The sequence below is a fragment of the Drosophila kikkawai genome, chromosome 3L (genome assembly GCF_030179895.1).
Source record: "Drosophila kikkawai strain 14028-0561.14 chromosome 3L, DkikHiC1v2, whole genome shotgun sequence".
In the NCBI taxonomy this organism is placed as follows: Eukaryota; Metazoa; Arthropoda; class Insecta; order Diptera; family Drosophilidae; genus Drosophila; species Drosophila kikkawai.
The window spans coordinates 16,368,841-16,396,068 of record NC_091730.1 but is presented as its reverse complement, the minus strand read 5'-3'; the positions used below and the strand labels follow the sequence as shown (position 1 = coordinate 16,396,068).

Here is a 27,228-nt window from a genome sequence, read left to right as displayed (position 1 = left end):
GAGAAAAAGTAGAGGAGGGCTTTGCATGTTGATGAATTTTTGGCGTGTGCGTCGCCCAAATCGTGACCAAATTGTGTTAGGTTTACGAGTTTTTGTAGCCCGGGTTACGGCTCAACGTTAGTTCATGTTTTTCCTTGGCTAAAATACACCCAGACACGATAGATTCGCTCTTGTGTTATTTCGGGAGTGGGTGAATAAGTCAAATGGTGATCCCCATGAAATGTGCAAGAGGTTATTTATGTGCCAAAAAAAGGAAAGTCGTGGCAAATTGGTGGGATGTGGGTCAGGTTTAGTGAGGGGGAAAATTAGTGAGAAAAAAGTCAGGTCAATTTTAAGTAAGTTGGAATTAAGGAAATAAGGAAATAAGGAAATTCTGGTAAATATTTCAGTATATTCAAAGTCTAGATGTATTTTCTTTGAACATATTTTGAAATGAAACTAAACTACTTATTATTTTCTGGCTATTTCTAATTGGTTTTCTTTCAATGACCTCTTGAATTTCTTGCAATTATTTTGCTCAACCTCTAGACAAACCAATTGAAATATTCACAGCCATATATAGGCCTCAAAATTCAAATCTCTGGCAATCAATTAGAGGAAGAGGCTTCTTCGTCTGCCATAGAGCACAAAGCCTGAAAGGAAACCATTTTTCTTGCAATTAAAAATCAAGCACAGTACCAGCTTTAATTGAATAAAACGAGGAGGAATAAGAAAACCAGGCAGCTCACAAAAAAAAATTGTCGTAAAAATCGTATGGCCCATCGATGTGTGCCGGTCTGTCGTACCTGTCCTCTCCCGTCTGACACGTGTCTCAAAGTAAAGTTTAATTTAATTAAAATCTCTGTACTCACTTTGGTTGAGATTGGCAGAGGGACGACCACTGCAGATCATCATCAGCAGCACGCATGCCGGCCAAGCAAACACAAGCAGAGCACCTGGCACCAGAACACGGCTTCGGAGTTGCAGTTTTAGCAGCTGGCAAGGAGTAACTCATATCTGGTTTTAAGATACTTAAAAACAAGTGTGATAAAAAAAGAATATATAAAGAAAAACTAGCCCCAATGATGGCATTATAGATTCAAAGGTCTCTCTGCAATATAGGGGCCCTTGTACATAGATTACTTTATTTCTAAAATATAATTTTATAGACCCTTCTTTTTTATTATTTTCTACTTCATTTTAGCCACAGGTTAGGATATATACAAGGCCTACGCTTAACTAGAAATTCAATATACTTTCTTCATCAAGTTCCTCAATATTCTAGACTTCTGGCTAGAATATTTACTTCCCTTTTGCTTGCTTAGCAGGTGAGCAAACAATCGAGCTGAATGCAGATATTTTTTTCCTTTCTACCAACTTCCGTTGAGCACTGGACATTACATATACTTTTTGTGGTCAGCTCTTCACCTGTTCTTGGCCAGGTTCCTCAGCTGGCTCCTTGGGCTTATATATGCATGACCAGCATTGCATGCTGCTGCTGCTTGGCCTGGCTGACTGGCCACCTGTCAATGCTTCAAGTGAAAATTGCCGGCCATGTCAAGACAGCCAAGGACCTTATATGGCAGTGGGTCCGGCATAACGCCTATGGTCATCGAACTATTACCAGAGCATTATTATAATGCCGCGCCATTAATAGCATTTTTATGGTGTGCCACTTTTTTTGTGCGAAAAGATTTACAATTAAAGTTGGCGATTAAATTGCTGCCAATATGTATGCCTTGCATTGATTATATTATTTATAGAGTGAAAGCCCCAGACTTGGGACCCAATCGATGACTATCTTGATCCCGATCGATCTGACCACATTTATCTTGGGCATTGGCCTGTAAGTGTAACTTTTAGTGCGTAATTTATGGCCATTGGCCTGTCTGAGAGTTTATCTCTTGAAAGGAAATTTGCTCGACGATAAAAAACGATAAAAACGATAAATGTTTCCCGCGTCTTTTGGCGTTTTGTGTCAGAAATGGGCGGAATAGTAACGAAATCAATTTGCCATGGCTAATATGGGTTAAATGCCATGATTTCTATTCGATTTTTCTTCTCTTTTTTTCTTTGTTGCTATCAAATTACAACTCTTGCAGTTATTTAGCGCATTTATGTGCCGTTATAATGGCACGGTACCAAAATATTGGTGGGTAGCCGCTTTTTGAAGGTGAAATGAATGCAAATTGCCGCTTTTTAATGGCTGAAAATTGGTTTTTAGGTTCGGCCAGCTAGCACTTAATTTTAGGCATTTAGGCACTTTTATTATTATACTTTTTCAGTAACATTTTTATTGTTGCGCCATAATGTACTCAAGTTATGGTATAAGCTGTTCAGTTACTATTTTATTGGTTGTCAATTTAGGTACCGCAAAGTTCTGGCAGTGAGTTTTGGCTTTGAATTTTAATTGTATAATTAAAAGCTCACAGAAATCTTTATTTGTTTAATTTATAAGCTTTAAAAGTGTTTTACATTTTCATAAATAATTTATTTTAAAACATTTTAAAGCTTTAAAGAAATTACAAATTAAACAACCATAATAAACACCTTAATTTTCTTTTAAAGTAGAATTTCCACTGAAATAAATTCTCCTTCTTTTAGACTTGATACTTCCTTGGTACAGTTTGACACCCAGATTAGGTGCACTTAAGTGCTCACTTGGGGGCCTGACTACCGAGTGACTAGTAAGTCCACTCCTCCGATAGCCACTTCCTTGAGCCACTCGGCCCCACGGAAAGCCAACCCCATCATTTATAACTGTCAACAGTTTTTGTTGGCCCAAACATGGCACAGAGAAAATAAAAAAAGTAGCTTACACAGTAACTAACAAAAAGAAAACCACATCTAATATTTAAGCCATCCGCGGAGTTGGCAATTGCCACTCGTATCGTACCGTACTCCACCCTCCTTTACGCTAGACAAACAAATTATGGTTTCTGTCAATAGAGAAGCTTTTCTAAACCTGGCCCAGACAGGAGGGGCAAATAAAAAACAGCAACAACCGAGGAGCAAGGCAAACAGGAACGCGGGCGAGAGATGCACCCACAGGAGTCGGACACTTGACTGATGTCTGGCAGGAGGGGCATTTAGTTGCAGTTTTTCCTCGGCTTACGGCCCCTTTTCTTGACAATCTGTGAAAATTGCCAGCGGCCAGTTTGGGGCAGCAGCCAAGAAAGCAACAGGCAACAGGCGACTGACAACTGGCAACTGGCAACTTGTAAGCAGCAAATCACAGACTGTGCAACATGTTGAACTCCTCGCCAAATTGCAAATTCTAAGCCAAGTCAGTAATTGCCATAGCAGAAAAAAGGTCTGTCTGCGTTTTGTTTCTTTCCTTTTCAATTTATTTAAAATTTTTTTTTTTCGTATTTTATAAAGCTTTAGATATTTTTTTTTTTTGTTGTTGTACAGTCTATGGCCCCAGGACAATTTACAAAGAGATATTGAGGCCAGACCAACAACGAGTTTGTCTGGATTTTATTTTTAGTTTTCATATCCTGCAGCGGTTTTTGTGTTTGCTAAATTATTTTTTCCTAGATTTTTAGCGTTTTCTGTAGCTCTTTTTTTACTGCTAGTTGGTATTGTATGCTTCGTGAGTTTATTGGTAGTAAAATATTTGTAACTTTAACAGGAAATCTTTTAAAACTATTTTGTAAAATATTTTCAAAATATTTTTGTAATTATATTTCTTGAAAACTGGCTAAAATACAAATCTGTGGTATATAATTTATAAAAAAAAGGTCACCTTTTGCCCCTATCGCTCTACTTATTTTCCACAATCCCAAACAGTTTTTTTCTTTCTTGCCTGTCTAAAAAAATTTACATACAATTTCTGTGTAGTTTTTCTTTCAACAAAACTGCAATTTGCATTTGACGAATGGCCCAGACAATGGGAAAAGAGTGGACTGAAGTTAAGTGGAAATCGCAGTGTGCCACTTGAAGCATATCCCCGAAAAATAAAGGGCGCCAGGCCCCCAAGACACGCCCCCCTTTTGGTCTCTTATATATATATGAGTATGTATACCATCCGTTGGCATAATTAAAAACGTGCTAAGCGTTTTAACGATGCCCGGTCAACTGGCGGACAACTGCTATTCTGGTGATGATGATGATGGTCAGTCATCCAGTGCTCCTTCTTCTCTCTGTCTCTTTCTCTGTCTCTGTCTCTGTCTCTTTCCCCGACTTTTGTCTATAGCCCACGATGATATGCTGGTTTCAAGAGCTTCATGCACACGATAAAAGCAAGCGGGCTTGGAATAAGTGTTCAATTCAGACTGAACTCTCTGAGTTTTGCTTTTCTTCGTTTTTTTGTTTATTTATTTTGCATTCTTTTTATCTTTTATTCGGTTTGAAAATTTAAATTCTAGTTTTATATTTGTTGATTTTTATACTGAGAATTATTTTTCATTACATTTTTAAATTGAAAATGTAATTAAAAGGGTTTTAAAATAGTTGAAAAGGTTATAAACTGAGGGAAAATATTTTGATTATTTTTTAATAATTATTTGCATAATTAAATATTAAGTATTCATTTGTTATTGATCTCGAATTCCATACAAAATTTTGTTATAGAAAGAATAATAATATTATTCCCGTTTAATTTTATTTCAGAATTATACTTTTAAGAGGGAAAAGTTAGATCACATATTTGTTTAATATTATCCGCTTTCTCAGTGTATATTTTTTTGGTTTCTCTGGAGTGTTTATGCCACCGTTAAATGAGTAAAAGCTGGTGAGGGAAACTGGAAGCCAGCAGAGGCTGCCGACACTAAGGGAAGTGCTCTAATGAGATGAGACTCGGGCCCTGGACCTCGGCGAGAATGGCCCCCCCAAAGGCAGCTGGATTGCATGGCTTTTATTTTTTTTAATTACGAAAATTGGATTTTTATGTACAAGAGGAGGAGGGGCTAGCCAAGGGGGGAAGAGCTAAAAACACTTGACATGCATGGTGACGATGAGTGGCCAACAGGTCCACATTCAGCTCTTAATTCTCAGTTTTCAGCTCAGTTCTCAGTTGTCAGTTCTCCCGTCCAATTTCAGCTCGAAATGAGAGTGTTGAAGCCGGTCCATTTGATTTTTTTTCTTCATCTCCGCCAGCTTAATTGAGTTGGTGGTGGTGTCTGGGGGGAAACCCAACCCCTCCTTGCCTCTAATGAAATTAGGTTAAAGCGGTTGTAAATAGGTGAGGAGCGCAGGAACTCACGTTCTCTTTCCTTCGCCTGAATAAGTGATTTTGTTCAGAGATACAGCAGCATTATAGCAGCCGACCTGGTTAAGTGTATATGCTGCTGCTGCACCCCCTGGAATCGGAATCGGAATCGAAGTTGTAGTTGAAATCAAAGTGAAAGCCTCGCCAGGAATGCCTCACCGCGAATTGCCGGTCATCTGGATTATGGGGCGGGCTGGCCGAATGAGCTGGTTAAAATGCTAATGATAGGATAGAGTCCGCTGATCCGGGGGCTAGTGAAGTGGGTTGGCTGGCCATCAAACAGATCGTAATGTCGAAACCTCTACGAAAATCGTGATGAATTTCTGGCTAACGAAATTAGAATGCATTCTTTGGCACCTTTTGTTGAATGGGTTTCAGGTGAGACTTTGAAGTAACTATTGAGGTCATGTGGAAAATAAGGTAATAACAAGATTATACCTTGAAGTTTTTTTAACTATTTTGGAGAAACTTTGCCAAGTTATTTAACTACCAAATGGTAATATCTTAAGCTCTTTGCTAATGTAAATTAATTATAAATAGCCTTACAGCACTTACTATCCTTACTTGTAAATCGTCTCCTTTCAACACATTTTTTTTTGTAAGCCAAGTTGATCCCTTCAATTAACTGGAAACTTGAAACTTGTCACGCTGAGCTTGCTTCCTGTTTTCACAGCGTAAAGGATCCGCTGGCAATTGTTGCTGCCTTTAAAAGCAAAAACCCGCCAGAAGAGCTCGGTGGCTGGTAGTTTATTTACCGCATATCATATCATGTTTCGCAACCAGCAAAGCTCGACCACAATGTGTGCCCTGATGATACGTGGGTAGCCACTCTTCAGAATTCCGCCCTGTCAGAAGGTGGTGTCATCCTAGGAGAGAGAGAGGTAGTGAGTGCCAGTGCCACTTCTCCAGATCCATCTTCATAATGAAACGTGTCAATTTACATGAAAATGATTTTTCCCATCTCCCTGCGCTAGCACCAAAGTGGCAACGTGTTCTTAAGCAACCCATTAGGGGCTTGGCTGGCTTGGCTTGCCTTGCCTCACCTCGCCACTCCCTGCTACCTACTCCTTTAAGTGTTTTTTACGGCACGCTCAAAACTTTTTATGGCTGCCTGCATCCTGTGATGACGCTCTCTGGGTCCTCTCCTTCTTGTTTATTATTTAAAGCAAATTATCAAAATGCTTTTGCATATCGTAAAAAAAAGGATTTTTATGTTGTACATCATTAAGCGTAATAATCTTGCCACTGATGTAGGGACCTGAGCTGAGGGGAAGAACACAGAGAGTTCTGAGCACTTTTTATGGCTACTAATTTTTAAGCTGATTAAAAGCCATCAAAATAAAATCAGGAATCTTTTTTGAGTGATTGTATCCTTGCGAGAAGGTGTGCAGAATTCTTGATGGTTCAAGGAGGGAGCTTAAGATGATTGCGAAATCGTAAAATGTTGAAAGGTTTACAAGGGAAGATCGATGGGAGTTGATAGTTTTTTTTAAGAATTTATTTAAAGATTTTAGAGCTTGTGAAGTCTTTAAAATTAAATTAAAGAAAATTAAATATTCAAAAAAGAAATTATCTTTTATTGGTAGAATTAAAGTTATTGTTAATTAATTCCTAATAAAATCTATATTTCATTTGCTAACCTTTTCTTTATCCTTTCTAATTTCAGGTAAGTCATCACAAAACTTAATCACAAAGTCTTAAAACCCAAATTCAAAACCTTGAATGCCTTCAACGAGTGTGAGTAACAAAATCATTTTCCCATCTATTCAAAAACCTAATACCAAGCCCAGCTCTTGGCATCTCAGAAACTGTCAAAAACTTTCGGCCCGTAAGCCAATTGGTGAAAAAGTTTTCCCCAGAGGGGTTTCGATCCAAGACACCCTCTGCAAAAAGGGTCAACCATAAATACGAAAATAATTCGAGGCACTGTGTGTTAGTTGGAATCCTAATAAAAAGTTTTATAGAGTCTTACCTGTAAGTCCCCTTAACTTGGCCTAGTGTCAGCTCAAAAGTTTTGGCCGCCATTATTATCTGCAATGAACCAGACGCACAATTTCTACATTTTTTTTTACTTTTCATAGCAATTACCAGAAACCAAAAATTCACTTGGAGTTGTCAAAAGTTTCCCCACCTCCCAAAAATATATGTATATATCTGCATATTGTCAGTTGGCAAAGGTTTTGGGAATCTGTTAGGGATTGTCTTCGGTTGAACAAGTTTGAAACAAACATTTTGTTGATTCTCAGTCTGAGTCTACCTTTTTCTTTTATTGTGACTGGGCATTGTTGCAGGTGCTGCGAGTTTCTAGTTTCGTTTATTTTTGGGGGAAAAAAAATAGAGAACTTTTCCATTTCTATCCTCTAATTTTCCTGCTGCGGCTGCTCCTTTTTTTGTGTTGCCTGTCCTGGAATGGCTTAATTTGCTTTTCATGGAATGGAATATCCACGGTGTCTCGTTATTTTTATTTTTGTTTCTTCTGTGCTGTGCTGTATTTTGTTATGCGAACCATTGACTTTTATATCCAGAAACCCGAACCTCATCGACTCTGAAACAGAACCGAATTGAAGTTTTTCTCTGGGTTTTCCTGTGTGTTGCGCACTTTTGCCTGGCACTGTTCACGCTCAAGTGAAGCGATGTTGTTTTTAGCTATTGCCTATAAATTTTCCTGTGGTCGTCGGTCTACGGGGAATGAATGGGATTTCGGGTTGAGTTAGTGTTTACTAGGAGGAGCAGCGGTGGAGGGAGTGTTTTTCGTTATCGGTATTTTTGGTGCCATTTTTGGGGCAGCAGCTATCCTCCTGCTACTGCTGTTCCTGGTGCTCCTTTTTTTTTGTTTTGTTCCTCCTCTATGTTTTCTCTGCTCACTCTTTCATTTATAGGTGCGTTTGGGCAACGCATTTTTGCATGCCCCCATACAACGCCCCCAAACGATATCCGTCCCGTCACCCTCACATCCCTTCTCCATCACATTTCTACCCCTTGTGTTGACAAATGGCTTAAAGTTTTCGGTCATGGGTCGCGTCGAGGGTAAGCTGCCTTTAATTTGAGGCAATTTGTGGGTGGAGACTAGAGGAGATGTTGGGGAAAAAGTGGAGAACTAGAAGGAGAAATAATGTTTATGGCACAAAAGTGAAAAAAAAAAAACAAATTGAGTGGGTGGAAGGAACCTAAAGGACATGGATTGTGTTGGAGGAATTCAGGTGTAAAAGTCTCTAAAGGATACATTTTATTTTTATAATACAACAATTAGTTCAAACTGGTACTTAAAATTTGTTATTAGAGAAAAAAGTGATTACTTTCTGTAGGACTTTTTTAAGTGAAATATTATGTAATATAAACAATAAGTTTACTATGAAAAAATCATCTATATTTTCTTTTAATTCTTAACATTTGATAGTAAGCCATAAAATATATTTTATTTTCACAATTTTCTACTCTCAGTTTTATTTTTAAAGTCTAGAATTTCAAGAAATTATAGTGTAATTAATCAAATTTGATTAAAACCCTCCTCCGTCCAATTTAAATCATTCCCTTCAGTTAGAACCCATGGACTTTTTCCATCCAATTAATTCATCGTCTATCAGTACTCTATCTTATTGAAAAGCAGAACCTTTAAGCCCCGCCAGCGATGACTGATAAATGCGGCCCCGGCGAGGAGGAGCATTCACAATGGATTCAATGCCAAATGCTGAATCACTTCCCCAGGATCCCCGTGGCCCATAGCCCTGTATCCATACCCATATCCCTTTGCCCCGCAGCACTTCCTGGATCAGGGGCAACACTGAAAAGTGTTTCCTGTCCGAGAGTGAACAGCAGGTTGGGCCTTCATTAGCAGATAGTTTTCCATGGAGGCCAAGCATTTTCCAGCAATTGAATATCCAGAGAGCCGCACAAAGCATTTGAATGTTGGTCGGTCATCTCTCGCTTTTTTTTTATTTTGTATTTTTCCCTTTTATTTGATTTTGTTGCTGTTGTTGTTGTTGTTGTTGTTGCTGGAGCGGAAATTAATGAGACAGACAGGCTTTTGACGCAATTTGATGCCCCGCAGTTTCTGTTATGTTTTTTCTGCTCTTTTCTTCCATTTCTTTTTTTTTTTTTGTATATATAAATAAATATTGAAATCATTTATCAGCAGGCACAAAAGAAATTGTTGGACGAGAGCAAGCCATGGATGGGGTCACTGAGGAATGCGCGAAATCAATGAGCGATTGTATGTGATGTTTTTTACTTTATTTTTTGCATTGATTTCTTCTCATTTTTTGTTGGCGTTATCGCAAGGGCAAAAAGCACTATGGTCTCATAATAAATGAAAATAAATGCTAAAAATGCGGCGGCTTTATCTTAGTTTGGAGCTCACGCCATGGGAGATGCATTCATTGTATTTTTTTATCAAGTTTTTCAATGGTAGTCGCATTTACCAATGCGATTATATTGAGTCCGAAAATTAATCAAAGCATTGCGCATTAACTCTCGGATTGCATTCACTAAATTGAATCGGCTTAAAACTGTTCAAGGTACTCAGAGAATACGGCTGAAAAGCTGGCTTTTCAATGGGAAAAATTGGTTGTGAAGCGCCATGAATGTGGGAAAACTTTGATTGGAATGTGTCCAAAGTGAATTTCAGAGAATACAAACAAATGTGGGTTTTTGTAATGAAATTTAAAGAGGGAAAGGACACAGTGGGAAATTAAATTATTTTCAGGGTAATTTAATTATCTTAAATTATTACAAAGAATATTTAAAACTAGTTTGAGTATAATTTCAATATCTTTCATTAATTTCCCTTCAAATATATATACTTTTACCTTTCCCAAAGACATTCTTTAAACCCCACAACCCCTTTCAATTACCCAATTGTGGTTTTTTGGATAATACCAGTCCCACATAGAGCATATCGTACATCAAAGCATTGTCCTTAAGCTCATCAATTCCGGCAGTTTCCGCCATGGCTAGCCATGTTCCCATGTCAAAGCCCAACCAAACCCGCATGGATAATTAGACTAACCTCACTAGAGTAGTGCCAGAGGGACAGAGAACCCTCTCTTGATCCACAGAAAGAGAATTCTGCGGGGCGGCGGCTGTCATCGTTTGCTGGCACTGTGCTGAAATAAATACGAAATCATTTGTATATTTCCCGGAGTTTCGTAGTTTGTGTTTTGCGATGCTAAAACATTTATCGCTGTCGCTATGGCTACGCTCCCAGAGAAAGAGTCCAGGGAAAAAGGGATTGGAACAGGGACTGGGTCTGGGACTGAGTCTGGGACTGGCACAATGCGGATGCGGACATGGCAAATGGTCCGGCAGGACAGAGAGATGAGTCCAATGATTCCGATGAGCCTGCCGCTGAGCAGCTAAAAACTTCCCCACGGGCCGCAGTCGGTTTTGTTTAGACTGCAAACTGTGAGATAAATTGTGGTGTATCTGTATCTGAATCCAAGCGAGAGGCATCTGCACAGGCCAACACTACCAGCAAAATCGTGATTCTGTTAAGAGCGTTGACTGTAAATCAAAAGGAATTTATGCATTTAATCAAAGGAAGTAAAACCTATGAGAAATGAGGAAATATAAATATGTTTTAGGGAATAAATTACAGGGTTTTAGTTTGAAAATATTAAAGAAATTAAAGAGGAAAGGAGTTGCTTTACTCTTTTTAAGGAAATAGTCTGCATTAAATATTTAAGCGAAAAGGTGAAGTTATTTGACATTTTAAAACTAAAAACGAAATTAAAAAATCGAATATTCCAAGCTTAAACAACATAAATTTGAATTATTTTAATTTAAAATAATTTAATTTACTTTTAGTAAATTTATTTTTATATTTAAACTCATTCTTTGCAGCAACTTTTAAGTACTTAATTTATTTTTTGTGTTAACTTATAATTTTTAAACCCTTTTTCGTTAAGTGCACGAGTCAAATCCCCTCCACTCCATGGTTGATTACAAAGCGTTGGCCAGCGTACCGAGAAATGGAAATGCACCGCTGCTGGATCCACCAATCCGCCAATCCACTAACCCATCCTAAAGCCCAACCACTAACCCATTCTATAACCCATCTGCAATATCTCCCCCCTTCCCGCTAAACGTCATCGTTTAAAGTGTTAAAATAAAAGCGAACAAAAAAAAACCAAGGAAAGAGTTTCAAAGCACTGGACGTACCCATGTTCATCTGGCTGGGGGTTTTTGCGTGAAAAATTATGGCAGCTGACTGTGAAAAATTGTTGCAAATAGTTTTCAGTAAATGTTTTTCTGCTCCTCCTCTGTCGATAGTGGCGGCTTTTAGTTAATGCGCACTCGACTTAGACCCGTCCAACGTCAAGTGGTTTCGGAATCAAGAATATGTGTAGCTGGGATTATGCAGCCGGGCAGCATCGATGGGATTGATGTCGAGAGATGTGCACAAGTGCCTGGCATTCGCATTCGCATTTCGAGTGTGAAGGTTTTTGTATCTGACAGATGGCAGGGCAGGGGGCAGAGGGAGCTCACAATATTTTCAATTTGTACGTGATATGATAACTGAAAGTTATCTATCCTTAAAAACTGTGGCAGCAGCAGCAGGGAGCCAAGCGAGTTTGATTGATTGTTTTTTTTATAACAATCACAGAACACAGAGCGAAAGATAAACGTATTTAAATTGAATAAAGTTGAAATGATATTGGCTAAGAGGGAAAGATTCTGGAATAAAAGAAGGGGGAATGATAAGCAAAAATCTAGGCAGCTTTTCTTTACAAAATGACTAAATGCTTCTTGAAAACTTAAGATGACTTCCATTACATTTACCCTAAAATTAGTATCTGGCACATAATTTATGCATTTCTACAACTGCAGCAAAGCTTTCATTGCTTCTTTAATAATTCCATCTAATTAAGGAACTAATACATTCGCTAATAATATGCCAGAGAAAACTCTTCGCTTTGCCTCGCTTTCAGCAATGACATATCTATTCATTTGCCAACGTTTTCTTTTCTCCCTTTTTTTTCAAAAAGAAGGTCTTATACCCAGTTTGATCTTTCATTTCCTAGACATTTTGTCTTTCGTTGATGTAATTTGATGCGTTATTATTAAAATGATATATAATTTGCAGCATTAAATCCGAGTCGGGCTTTGTTCACTCTTACCCTTGGCTGGGGCTTTCCATAGATTCCTGGCACCTGCCATAACTCGTTGTTCTTGTAATTATAATGGTATGATAGCGAGGTTGTATGGTGTCCAGGAGCAAGCGAAACCGGCTCTGCGAACGCCTTCATCTAACTGTACGTGCAGCCTGGCATCCCAGGTCCCAGTCTCAGTCTCAGTCCCAGTTTCAGTCCCGATCCCGAACTATTCCCATCCAATAATACTGTGCCGCAGCATCTCTGTTCCATCTTTGATATACGTGCATGTACTTCGGGAGCGTCCAGCGCACACTTTTTGCCGTTAGCCGCGTGGCTTGCGGCCTGTGGCGTATCTGTATCTCGGATGTTGCATGCCACAGACGCCATCGCCATCGCTGTTGGAATCGCCGCCGTCGTGGTCGACGTCGTCGTCGTCGTCGTCTCGAAATCGTAACAGTAACAGGCTTTATGCAAATTGTTGTAATATTTTGTGGGTTCTATGTTGGCTCTTAGTACACTGAAAGAAACAGGGGAATTTATAAGATATTTTTAGATAAGTTTTATTGATTTGGGAAGTTTATAAAAAATGTAATATTGATATATGTTGGTTTTATATCCTTACAGATAATTTTGTAATGATTTTTTCATATTTATCATAAAAATATTCTACATGGCGACCGTGTTGGATTTTTCTGTTGAATACAAATCAAATTAAGATGGGAAAATCTGGATATTTATTAGTTAATTTATTAACAAAAAAATAAGTAAATAATATTAGAGTTATGTTTAATAAAATAGATACAAATTCCTATGAACTCTTTTTCAAAATATATTTTTCTCCATGTACCATGATTTTGTTCTTATTGCGTGTAACCGAATATTGGGGGAGGGGATAGGTGTGGTGTGTTGTGGTGTGGTGTGTGTGTGAGTGCTGCAGGGGGACGGGACATCAAATGGACCGTTGGCTGTTATGGGCTTATAGGCGACACTCCATGAAACCAAATTACCGTTTTGGTAGTTTGAATCTGACAAAGCTCATTGGGCATCTCACTTTATGGCTCCAACGCTCAGCGCTCCACGGAGGACTATTTACAGTCATCTTTGATATATGCTTAATGATCGCAGTTAAACTGGGGATTTGTCACAGATGGAAATCTATGTATATGAGGGTGGAGGTGGTTGGTATTCCCAACAGGATGTTCTTAAAAAAAACCTTAAAAAAAAATATCAGTGAAGAAGAAACCCCAGCAAGGTGCAGCTCATAGAATGGTTATAATCAATTAGTTATGGCTATGAAATGTTTATTACAACCATTAAGGTGGCTATGGAGAATCATATTGATGGCTTGTAATAAGCATCTTTCAGGCTTTCCACCATTTTCCAGGTTTTAATTGAATTTTTTGCGATGAGAAATAACGAAGCTAAAACCTATAATCAAGGGGGCAGGAAACATAAATTTATTAATAAAAAAATTAGATTATATATTTAGTAAATAATATAATAAAGTTCTTCTTTATCTTACCAACTTCTTTGATAAATTCCTTAAAATTAGATTATCTAAAAGTCCAAAAACGTTTGAATAAATAATCAAAAGACTTTGATAAATGCCTTACAATTTCCCTGGACAAATTGTCTCAGATATTTCTCAGTCTTGCCATAAGTATCATCATCGCTCTCTCCCCTCAATAGGCAGCAGTCACGCCCACTTTAACACAGGGTCTTCCCTCCCCTCCCAATCGCTCCTGGGATATCGCTGGCATATAAATTTCAAGAGCAGAGCCACCACAAATTTGTGGCCAGCAAACACGTTCCTCTCTATTAAATTTCATAAATTTATTAAATTATGCCCCAACCGAGAGGGGCTCAAAGCCAGAAAAGCGAAGACAAAGCAGAATGCCCGATGAAGTCGCTTAAATATAGAATAATAAGTGCACTGAAATAAATAATTATTAAGTTTTCCAGAAACAAATTTTAGTAAAAAGTATAATGATATGATTTTTTTAGGTTTAAATAAATTTTTCCATTTTTACTTACATATTTTTAATACTTAAAAGTATACTAAATACTCTAAAAATTTTAAATATATTTCCCAGTGTAAAACAGAATGAAGGCAAAGAGCAAAATGCCACCAACTGAGACCAGTGCAATTGGTTAGAGAACAAAAAGTCAGCTCATCAGGGGGGAGAAAATGTTTAGGAGGCTTTAACAGCAAAGCCAAGACCAAGAGGGGGAGTTGGGAAAACAGTCAATGGGTTTTCCTCTCTCTATGTGCTCTCCTCATTAGTTGTCGTCATTGCGAGACATGACAGCCAACTAAAAATTAATATGTCAAATTATGCAGCAGTCAGGAGAGGAAAATTGTGGCGGAGGGAAACCCGAACTGAAGCGTGTCGAGACATCATGCAAAGATCCTAGCCCACACTTACCATATTTTTCTAGACTTTTACCAGCAGTTTTCCTCGCAGTTTTCCCCGCAGTTTTCCCCCCTACTTTTCTCCCCTTATGCAATTAGAAAGAAACGGCTGAAGCGGCTGCCAAAATGTCAAACCGAAAATTTGCTGCGTTTGCCGCTGTCTCCGTGTCAATGTCAAAAAGAAGGAGAAGGAGATAGCAAGACAAGGAGAGAAAGAGCTGGATAGACGTGACCAGGTACTGGTTTTTGGTAAAAAGTGGGAATGTTCTTCCCGCTGCCTCACTCTCTTTCTTTCCACCTCCCAAACCTCTCATTCTGTGGGACTCTGACTGCACCTGCTTGCCCCACTTGATTCAATTGCTTTTTGAGCCTTCTCAACCTCTAGCAACATTCCTTTGGCAACATGTTGATGGGGGCTACAGTAGGCAACCAAATTTGGGCATTCTTTTTTATTAAGTTTGTTATATTTTTCTTTGAATTTAAAATTTGAGAAGGAATATTTGAAATTTTCCTTAGGAGAAGACTTCTCTTTAGCTGCTTCATCTTTCAAAGATAATAAAAGTTCAAATCTGAATTTTAAAGTTATATATTTTTATCAATTTCCCCCAGAACTACATTTGAAGTCTCACCAAAATACAGCATAAATTACTCAGCTCTTCAAGGAGCTTCAGAACATTGCCTGCAGCTTGTTTGCGAATGTTTCTCTACAAACAAATGCTTCAATTTGCATTTGACTTAATGCCCCGTGATGCTGAATGATGTGACTGGAGGATCTGTTACGCCCCAGGCTACTCCTGCTGCCACCCCCCTACCATATCGGTTAGCATGTTTAACGTGTATTTGAGGCCGTCAGCTGGTCAATGAGTGTCAGTGTCACGTTGTCAGAGCCCCTCTCCTGATTCCATACTCTCCACTCCACTCAGAACTACGTGATGTGCATGGCCGATAAATATTTGTTATATACTGAAAACGGCCGCCAGAGCGGTGGCGGTATATCTGTCTATATATGCGTAAAAGTTTTTCCTTTTTCTTTTTTTGTTGTTGTGTGGGAAAGAGCTTTAACTCGGGTTTAAGTTGGTTTTAAGTTGTAAGCATTTAGTTGACATTAACTGGGATTTGTATGGCCCGGAGGGCGGCACAAACTTGGCACGGATTGTTTATCGGAGACGATAAGGGGGAGGCTAAAATATGTCTTTGGGCCTTCAGCGAAATAGGCTTAAGATGATAGATGAAGTGTTTGTTGAAATGGCTACATATAAAGGAATTTAATTTAAGGAAAGTTAAAGATACATTTATTAAATCATTTTTATGAGTGAAATCTATTTAGAAGAAGGAAGTTTTATAAGGATTATAGCTTGTTATCTATTATAAAAATATATTATTTGCTAACTTAACTTTTACTTATGCAAAAAATAAGTATTAAACAAGAAACTTTAACCAATTAATCAATTAATCAAAATGAACCCTTTCCACTTGTTTTTTCCCTCAATGACAATCTTTAACTTCAGACAAATGATGAATTTTTCATGTAATTAGTATAAAAATAAAGGTGGCTAGCCGTCACTCACCACAATGGCCTTAATGCATATGCAAAACCCGTTTTTTGCGCAAAGGCTAATTACGTAAAAATGGGAAAAGGAAGAGCGGTTGCCACCTGTAGTCCTTTATAAATATTATATTCATGCGACATGAAAAATTTGCCCAGCTTAACACCTTGCATGTTGTGTCTCCACATACCTTAACCCAACTCCAACTTTAGCTCCTAAAAATGACCCGAGAACAATTCACATATCCCCGGGCACCGGGACCTTGTGCGCTGTGTCACCTTTTAAAAAAGAGAAGAGGAAAACAGAAGGGTACAAAAAATTTAAAACAGATGCTCATTATAAATATCCATTAAAATTACATGGGCTGTAATCAAGGGGGGAAGGAGGACGCAGTCATTCAGCCAGAGGGTTAAAAAGGAGGGGTTCTTGCCCACCTCTTGTCCTTCCTTCTCATCGGTTTCTCTCTCCATTTTTAGCTTTGGGCATAATTTGCATGTAGTCAAGTGTAGGACCTTAACAGCAATTTTTGTTTGTCCCTTTTTGTGCCCGCTTTTTGGCCCTGAAAGGGTTAAACGCAGCAGGGGGGGCGTTAACCCAAAAAAAGAGGAAATCGCGCCAAAAGTTGTTGGTTGGTTGGTTGGGTTTTTGGGCCTAAACCCCCAACTCTGGCTCTGGCTCTCGCCAACATATGGACGGGTCGACATTTTATAGCCTCCGGATCGGTTTCATTTTTTTGGCAGACCGCAAAACCCTGAAAAGAAATAACAAAGAGGAGCTGAAAATCCTCCGATATCGAATCAAAGTCCTTAAAACCCTTTTTTCTCTACGCTCTCTCTGGCTGGTCGGTTTGGCTTTTAATAAAGTGTCGACATGTGTAATTTGTGAGGGGTGGCGAAATTGGGGCATTTCAGCTGACCTCATATCAATAATATTAATAAATTATGAGCAGGCAATTTTTTTCTGAATTTTTTTAGCGGCTTCTTTTGTGTGGAAGAAAATGTGTGACTCTTCTTTAGTTTTTTCGTTCTGGGGAATTTTGGTGTCTCCTTTTTTATTATTATTCTGGGTATTTCTGACCATTTGAACTCTTGACCCGTGAGGAAATTTGCTGCTCTACCCCGCTTCCTTATTGAATTTAAATTGTTGTTTTTGTCTGTCTGTATGTGTGTGTTGTTCGTAGAATAACAACAAAGCGGAGAACGAAGAGTTGACAGCCGGTCCTTAGGGATTCCTGCCTATATCCTCTTGGCCGGAATCCACCCTCAGTCTCCTCCCTGTGTGTTTGTGTTGTCTGCTCTCTTTTCGTCCTGTCTGTTGCTCTGTCTATTTTGACTTTAACAACGTCAGCAACACCCCCCAGAAAAGTGCACACAAGCAAACAGAGTATCCCCTGTCTACATGGGCCAGAATCATCATTAACGCTGTCCGAGGGTTGTCTGAAAAGTCCTTAGAGAAGGGGAATTGATGGCCCGAGGGTGCTGGACAGAGGCTGGAACTGAAGTCTGGATCGGAAACTATGTTTGAAAAAGTTTTTAGCCCATGTAGAAGCACCTTGGAATGGGTAAAGTAATTTTCTTTAAGACAAATATTGTTCCAGGAAATAGTACTATACGTTAAATTTATTTCCTTTATTTTTTTAAGACTTTAAACCACTGTTCTTTTCCTCTATAACTTGGCCTGTGTTCCTTCTGGAGTTGCAATAATTTGCAGCTTCCACCATCATCATCAACACGCCCCCAAAAAAAATTTAAACATGAAGCGAGGACCAGCTGGTACCTCCTGGCTCCATTCTGCATTCTACATTCTATATCCTACCTCATACCTTTCCCTTCTCTCTTACCCTTTGGCCTTTCATAACTCGCGATGGGCATAAAATTTATCTATAATAAATTAAAAACTCCTTAAATGTTGGCAAAACTTGGTTTATGGTTCTGGTTCTTCTCGGCCAACAAAACCCTTACCCTTCTAAGCCCTTGTCCCGCCTCTTTTTCGTTGTGATTTATTTGTGGCCGCCAGCTAAAAAAAAAATTATATAAAAAAAATGTTCTATATTGTTTCATTCTTGTAGTTGCCACTTTTGGGTGGACACTGAGAAATAAATGCTACTTGTATTTAAATATAGAATTTTTGTAGTCAGAAAATATAATAAGGATGTGTTTTATAATCAAAATTTAAAAGATATATTATTCAAATATTTAAGGAAAATGAATTAATTTCATTAATTTAAATTAACAATTAAATATAGCATCTTTAAATGCTAGTTTCTTAAATTTTTAAATTTTTTTTTAACAATATTTAAAGCCAAATTGAAGAATGTATGATATTTTCTAGATATTTATCATTGAAAATTGCATACAATATATTTTTATAATTTTTTTTCTCTCTGCATAAGGCGAGATATGGAATCCAAGGAGGAGTTAGGCAAACCTAGTGACTGTTGCAGGACAGTTTAGTGCCTGTCCGGCTCTCGTTATTGCGGCCTCAGCTTTTAGCCGCTTGTGCTGATGGTCGGATGCTCACGCGGCCGGCATGAAAACTTATGTTACTTATTAACAATTATTTATACATGCCTCATAAAAATCCCAAGACAATGGGACCCCAGACAGGGAGTCAGACCAAAAACAACAACAACAAAGTGTATAGTATACATATATATATAAAAAAGGGACAGCAGAAGCCAGCTAACAATGCAAGTCTCCCGACTCCTTTTGTGTTTTGTGGTCAATGTTGCAACTAGTCTTGGGGCCTTTTATTCTTTGCTGGCAAGAGCGGGGCCCACAATTACCCATAGAAGAGGCAGTCTGTTTGATTTTGGTTTTGGTAATAAAGATAGATCGATGGATCATCGGCTGGAGTATAACCACAGGAAGCGAGATAGCTGATCGAGTCAAGATATAAAAATCCCAAGTGGAATGAGCCTGATAAATGTTACAATGATATGAAGAGATTGTGAGATTGCAGAAAACAATTTAATTATAAGTAGAAAAGTAATTTAGGAATAAATATTTTAAGGGAGTTTAATATTTAATATATATTTAAAGAAATTTAAATACGAAAAGGTGTGTTTAAATTAGTAACATCACCCTATCAGTATTTTATTTAAATTTTTATATTTAATTGAAAACAATTAAAACAAGTTCCATATTTTATTTAAAATTTAATATAATATAAAATTATTATTATATTCCCCAAAAAGTTTGCAAAAACCGCCCAAAGACTCTACAAAAATGGCCAACAGAATGGTTTAATCTAATTCCAGTTGCCATCTCTCTGGAGCCTTTAAGCCCTCCCCAAAAAATAACCCTCATTTTCGGCTGCTGGCCAATTCGAAATCCCTCAACATTAGTTCATTAAAATTTAAATTTTCAGCGCTGACTTGGCTTAAAGCTGGCTTAAAAGCTTGTGGAATAATTTCAGATAAATGTGGCTGGAAACAAAAAAATGAAACTGCAGGCAATTTAGTGGCGACTCCACGGCGCTTCGGCTTTCCCCCTGAAAAGTGCTACTTTATGTTATTGTTGTGGATCTGTTTCCTTATGCGTAAATATTACCCAAGTCAACAGTTCCTGGGCGTGCCATCTCCTTCTGTCCGCACTTGCTTAGCGCCAACAACATTGATTCCCCCGTATATCCTGGCCGTTTCTGTACTCCCAGAAAAACGCAATTTGCGCCGCTAACCTAACGATGATTGCCAAAAAGCGTCCAAAAACCCAAAGGGGATGCTGTATTCGGGGGGAGGATTTTAAATTTTTAATGGGAATTTGAAATAAAGCCCAGACAGAGACAAGTTGGTGGGACAGGGACCAAAGCCAGGGACCAGGGACCAGGGAAACAGACAACACTTTCGGGGCGAGTTTAGTCTTTGACAGAGAAACTGACGACTGCTATGGGGTTTTGGCCTCCGGATCTCTGTGTTTCTGTCTGCTCTGATGCGTTTGCACTGGGAAAAATAAAGGGTAAACGATAGAAATTATAGAATATACAGAATATTCGAAATTCATAATATTGTTTCTATTTAAATTAAATTATTTACTAACAAAATTAAAGGAAAATAAGAAAGTTAGGCTATTTTTGTGGCTTAATTTTAACTTTTTAAAACATTTTTAAAAGTGTTTTAGCTTCTTTTTTCTGGAAAGTGGGACCATCCTGTAGTTCTCTTATCCCCAAGCTGGGCTTTGAGCTTTGAGGGCTCTCTGTGTGTGTTGCCCTGCAACAATATTTTGTGCAACTCCTTCACTCCCTTCCATTATTATTTTTTTGTCCGCCTTCGAGGGTTTGTTTGAGTGCGTGCGTGTTGTGCTATCTAAAATTCAAATCTCTTGCGGTTTACAATGCGCCAGAACTCTGAAACTCTGAACTCCTCACAGTCCATCCCTTTTTCACACATTTTGGGTATAGGAAACTGAGGAATTGCCTTGGTCGCTGGGATGTTTTATACAGTAGAGATTCGCTAAAATAAATTTATATTTTTCTTAAAATTTGTTGATAAAATTAAAGGAGAAAAGTACGAATTTTAACTTAATTGTTTTAAAGAGTTCTTAAACTTTGTAAATATTTATATTGATAATTTAAAGGAGTTTGAACACTATTTTCAGCATATTTATATATTTCTTTATAATACAATTTTAAGAGATTATTAATATAATAGTTACTAATGCAAATATTCTTACTACAAATATATTATACTATATACAAATTAATTATTATATAAAAAGAAACATATCTACTACTATTTTATAGGTTGCCTTGACTTATTTGAAATTTGACAGCAAATAGGAGTAGATAATAAAACCAAAAAAGCTGTTTTATTCGTTTAATAAATCCAATAAAATGTCCTCATGAAAACGCTTTAAACCGAAATTAAAGAATACAATGAACAATAGATTCAATGAATATTTAAAATTAGTTCCATATAAGATTTAATTCTCAGAATTGTTTTTTCATCACAGAAATGTTGAAAATTTTGGGAGTTTCAACTTTGGCGTCGAATTCCAAAGACATGGGCAATGGTCCACGATTGGGACTATTTTTTAGTAGTGCCGTGATGTATTGAGAGTAGGTCCTACCGAAAATAATAAAGGTATGTCCAATTATATAGGCCACGTAATTCAAAATGTCGGCAAACATCGGTTTTTTGTATTCTTAGGTATACCGCGGAACCTGTAGGTGATGGGAAATAATTTTGTATGGGACTTTTACTCAGGAGCACCCAAATATCATGGAAAACTTGAAATGGTTCGTGGAAATTTTTGGCTGTGTACCTGTGTTATTTGTATTTAAACATTATAAAAATCTATTTAATTTAAAGTAAAACGTACTCTATAAAAAACAGATTTATGATGATTTTACATTTATTATTATAAAGAATCCAACTTAAGGAGGTCCCCCTATACACTCCTGCATCGTTGCCACATTTCGTAATGCAATTGTTTCTGCGGGGGTTGATTTTCGCCTCTGCTTTTTGGAGTTCAAGGTTGAGTTTGGGCTTTTTGCCCTTTGGCAAGAGTTTGGCATCTTTGTACCGGGAAAATCTCATTAAACTGCAGTTATTGTTCAAGTGCGGAGTTTCGGATTCTGGATTTTGCATTGTCGTCAGTCCGATGGGATTATTGGAGAATTTTGGGGGTTGCACAATGTACTTATCCTGGGTCCTTGGTCGATGTCCTTTCAGTTTGCAGCCTAGGGGCAGGTTGACAATTGAGTTAGCAAATTTTATGCTAATAAGAAGATGTCTTCTTTGACTTTAGAACGCATTTGTAGAGAATTTTCGTCTCTCAGTTTGGCTATAATTAAATTTTATTGAGCTTAATAAACTATAAACTTTCTAGAGTAAGAAATTCCTTCACTAAATATTCTTGTATATATTAAAGTAACCTTGTTTAACATTTATCGATTTCCCACACTGCCTTAAGCTTATAATTCATATCTTCTCCCATTAATTTGTGTGCGTTCTCTGTAAGCCGCCTCGCTTAATCGCCTTTAATTACAACTCTCAATGCAATTTGGGCCACATTAAATTTAAGCCTTATTAATTAATCGTTGTTAAAGGCTTCTTCGCTCTGTTACTTCCTCTTTCAATTTAATCATTTGCCTTTTGTATCTCTTGTTACTCTGCAGGATCTCCATGACTGCGGTGCCCCTTGCCATGCCATGTTCTTCCCGGAGAGAGAAAGGACCGTCCTGCGTTACTGGGTGGGATCCTGGGCGGCTGTCTGTGTTGCTAGCTGCCTATTTACGGTAAGTTGAAAATATTAAATATATTAAAATACAAAAATTAAATCAAAATAAATTTATTGGGAATGTAATTTTGATTCTAGTCAAATTTTTATTAAATTAAATATAAAAGAACCCCATTTAATATAAAGAAAACATCACAGAAAACTGTGCTATCTTTGATTTCCAGGCATCTTTTATATTGCACACTCGCTCCCTTACACTCCACCTTTTCCTATATCCTTGGCTGGCTGAGTGCTGCCATATTTTCCTTGACGCTGAAAGTAAACATCTTTCACGGGGTGAATCCTGCTCCTTCAGCAAGTCTATTATTCTGGGGTAAAGAGAGGAGCCATATATAGTGTAGGGACAGGATGCCAGGACGAAGACGTTGGCACTTTAGCAAATCCCACGCATTGACATATTACCTGTCAGCGCATATTTTTCAATAAACTTGGCAAAACATATGCAGAAGCCATCGCATCAAGGCCAAGACGCCCTCAAAAAAAAAACCCCCAAGGCGGTCTTGGCAAGCAGGATACCTTGGCAGACAGAGTGAAGGATATAGGGAGGATATAGGGAGATGTAGGGATAAGGAAAGCAGCTCTCCTCCTGGCATGTGGCATGTGTGAATGTGGCGGTGGGAGGACAAATGGCAGAACAAAAGTAAATTTCAAATATTATTAGAATTGCCCTTTGATATTTCGGAATGTCCTGGGCATGCCAGGTCCTCCCAGGCTTCCTTTGATTCGACCATATTCGAATGCCTTCAGGATGGATGAGCTCTGAACTAATATTGGAAATAGTTCTTGCATTGTAATCCTTCAGTGTGTCTTGTGTGGAAGAAATCAAATTGAAAATGTGGCTGCCGAGGAGATGAAGCTTGGTATAGGAAATCCTTAAAGAGTTTAGATTTTCACACAAAGATGGGGGGATAGAAAGAGGTTTTGGGGGAAAAAAATATGACAAAAAATGTTGAGAAAAGGATACAAGGTTGTTATGTTTATGTACAGATATTTGCTGTAAAGGTGAGAGTAAATAAAGGAAAATAAAAGCAAAGAGGCTGAGATTGAGGGTATTTTTTAAAGAAAAAAAAAAACAAAGGTTCTTTAAGCAAGGAAGGAGCAATAAATAATTATAAAAAGTAATATTGTAGTTGTTATTTTTTTTCCCCATTTGAATCTAATTTCATTTCCTTTACTCTTCCATAAATATCCCGCTAAACACAATTTACTTCTGCTCCTTTTAACCCATTTCCCATAACCATAAATCAATCAATCTAATTATCTCATCTTCCTGGGAACTATTCATCATCCAAAAGGTCCTGTAAGTGAAGTCTCACTCTCTTTTAGCCTCCATCGAAAGAGCGAATATGGAAATCAACTTGTTAGTCGGGAATTTTCTCCTCCAACGAGGAAAATGTGTTGTCTATTTTTTGTATCCATCAAGTGAAAAAAAGAGAACAAATTTGAATAAAAAATCAATTTAGCTGTTGTGAACCCTGAGAGAGCAGGCTCTAATCAACAGGAGAAACAAAAAGCGAATATGATAACCAAGCTTATAATTCCCAAGCAATCAGGCGGGGAGTAAAGATAAGTGGGGCAGACAAGGGATAGGAGACCCGAAAAAGCACATCTATCAAAATTTTGGAGAGGTCCTGACTGACACACACACACACACACACGCCATAAACTTGTGCTACATTCATCAGAACGGGGATTTTTTTTTAGCAAAGGAAAAGGGGGCTTCACCCCCCCTGGGGAACATTGTCACTCACATGGCGACATGTTTTGCATTCTGTCTCTGATCCTTTTTTGCTTCTCCCCCTCTGCCCCTGTGTGATGATAAATTTTTGTGCCATTGCATATAATTTGTCGCCCATTGTCAGCGCCAGATCCTGGACGGCATATCAGTGCAACTCATAACAGCAAAGCAACAAAACAAACAACAAATTCTATGCAAATTTTGGGAAATTGTTTTTCCAGGGACTTTCATTTGCAAGCTCATTCTACTTACTTTTTACGATTATTATTATGTTCTCTGAGTGTGTGTAGTCCTTCAAGCCATGCTCATTTTCATTCGCTGGGATTTTTGCATTTTCCATGCATTCATCAGTAGTTTTTCATCAGTTGAGGATGATGATGATAAGAGATATTTCTTTATATTTTATTTCAAGACTTTTCTTTCATTTGTTGATTGACTTAAAGTGCTTGAAAATCAATAAATTGAATACATTTTTGGATAGATTTTATTTTAATGACTGCAGCCTTTGTAAGTTTCTATTTTCAAGACATTAACTTGTCATATTTCATCTCAACTTCAAAGTGTTTCCCTTCTGCAGTTTCTCTTTAAAAAGTTAACCCCAATAAGCCTCTATAAACACGGAAAATGCTCTCCTCTCCACACATTAAATATTTGAATGGCTTTTATTTTGCTTCCTCTTCCGCTTGCCATTTTCCTAGGACGTGGATAGTGCCCGATACATCTCAATAAATTCGCTATGAAATGTGGGTTATGTTTGTTTATATGTTGATTTTAATAAACTTTCCACATGTGTGTGTGAGTTTGGGGGATAAATAATATGCCCTGACATGGAAATATGTCAATGAAAAAGGCTGCCATTAGAAAATTGCACTTGATGCTGGGGAAATAAAAACATTTAAAAATATTTTCCGTTTGGCTTTGTGCTTGAAATGCTTCACATTCATATGGATTTAGCTGTGACATTTAAGGGAATTTCCATATTCAATAAATAAAGTACTCGGCTAATTGATTGGAATGATGAAAATGTGTTGCAGGCAAACAAACATTGAAATTGTTATGAAAATATTGCCAAACATTTTAAGTAAATGAATATCACAAGTGGCTTGAGCTAAAACTTTAAATGAATAAATGATAAAGTGAATAAGAAATGGGAAAATCTTTAAATTTTCCTGCACAAGAAGAAATTATTTTGAGAGCAGAAGCAAAAGTAATCCCAAAACGAAACTTTTTGTGCCCCCCAAAACAATTTTCTATGACAGACGTTGCGCAACTTTTACTAACCTGGGAAAAACCTTTGGGGGCTTTTCATTTCAAGTATCAAGCGAAATTATAAACAAACACATTTTATTTCAATTTTCGCGAACTAAAACAAATATTTTTGCACAGAAGAAGAAAGTTTTCCCTCCGAGCTGCAAAATGTGCGACAGTTAAAATTGTCTAGGGAATTTTCCCCAGAGCAGTAGGAAAAACTTATGTGGAGGAATGGAAAATGCGGTGTGTGTGTGTCACAACAACTGTCAACAATCAACACCTTTTTCATTAAACGCATTAGATGGATGAGACAATGAGTGAGCGCTCTTCCTATCTCCCCCCAACCGACTGACTATATCCTCCCCCCCCATATCTTGTCTGACTTGACATTTGTTTTCCAATGAAAAGCGAAAAGAGGAAATGACAATGTGTGTTTGCTGAAAGAGCAAATAATCGCATAGGATGTTTCGGGTGTGTCGTCGTTGACTCTGATGACTTTTTCTTAATTACAAAACCTGGCAGAAGGGCGGGGAAATGGAGGGAAAATCGAGAGGGGGGCCTGGCAGAAACCGAAAGTTCACTGAGGCGCATTTTTCCGATATTAGAGACTGGAGAGAATGTGAGCAAATATGTCAGCTCATGGTGACTGCAACGAGTAACTATATTTTTTCCCTTTTTCCACTACCCACTTTTTTCTAGTTTCTTGTTTTGACAGTTTCCATTTGCCACAAAAGTTATTAATAGTTTTTAAATATGCACCAAATATTTAATCATTGATATGCATAAAAAATGTATGCTATATAAAGCATCAAAATGTCAAAAACAGCAAATACAAAGCCTGGCCGCAAAATTTATGCCGCAATCTCTGTCCAACCTGACTGAAAATGTTTATGTTAATAGTTAGTTATTCTAATAGACGATCCACCCTCCAAAAACAGCAACGGCAGAAAACACCAACCTTATGCAAATTTATACAATTTTTGTGCAAGTTTTTTTTCTGTTTTCTTTTTTTCTGTTAGTTGTGAGTTAAATCTAATTTATGCAAAATTCAAAAACTGCCAACCGCTGGCAAAGCTCTCAAAGCTTTTCTGTGGCTTTTAGTTTTCAACACTCCCGCGAAGACAGGGCAGTTAGAGGTGGGTGTAACCACTTTAGTTTGTTGTTTTTCTTCTTTTTGGGCTGATTTTAATGAGCCAACCAAGTCGACTCTACAAAATTTATGAGCGCTAAAAATTGAAATTACTTTTTTTTCATTGACCATGAAAGGCGCGGCGGCGGCAAAGAGTTAAATAATTTATTTCGAGTTGGTTGACGGAAATGTTTTTAGGCAAAGAAGTTCACCGAAAGACTAAAGGGGAAAAGCGTTGGAAAAGTCACCTGGGGTTTTGTAAGTAAAAGTCGTATAAAACTTGAGTGAAGTGTTGATTAAAAAAAGGATTAACTTTCAACTTGGTTTCTCTATTTTAATTAAAGTTTTTGGGTTTATATATAACCTTAGATATATCTAAATTTTAGTTGTAAAATATTTTCTTTCTTAAATCTACAAATAAATCAATTGAAATCAAAAGAACAATGTCAAAATAAATGGTATTTCAATGAGATTTCCTGCCATAAAAATCCCTAACAATTTACATAGATTTCCTTGGTATACCTACTGTTCAGATATATCTTCTCTATATATATATTTCCATCATGGAGTGTCACTCAAGCTGAAGCTCTTCTCTAAGGCGAATTTCCTCTAAATTTCGTGTGGGTGTG

General features: G+C 37.6%; 2 protein-coding genes across 3 annotated transcripts in view; one reads left to right on the top strand and one right to left on the bottom strand.

Annotated features, from left to right (window-relative positions):
* The window catches only part of LOC108074967 (uncharacterized), a 65,401-nt gene extending 46,871 nt beyond the window's left edge, over positions 1-18,530 (bottom strand). The window contains exon 1 of the mRNA XM_017167200.2: positions 18,519-18,530. The gene's annotated coding sequence lies outside the window, so the exon portion shown is untranslated. The remainder of the gene's footprint in view (positions 1-18,518) is intronic.
* fz (frizzled class receptor) overlaps positions 1-27,228 on the top strand; it is a 98,782-nt gene that overhangs the window by 9,455 nt on the left and 62,099 nt on the right. For both annotated transcript variants that reach the window (XM_017167497.3, XM_070285696.1), the window contains exon 2: positions 22,360-22,479. In XM_017167497.3, coding sequence (XP_017022986.1) covers positions 22,360-22,479 — 120 coding nt within the window. The remainder of the gene's footprint in view (positions 1-22,359; positions 22,480-27,228) is intronic.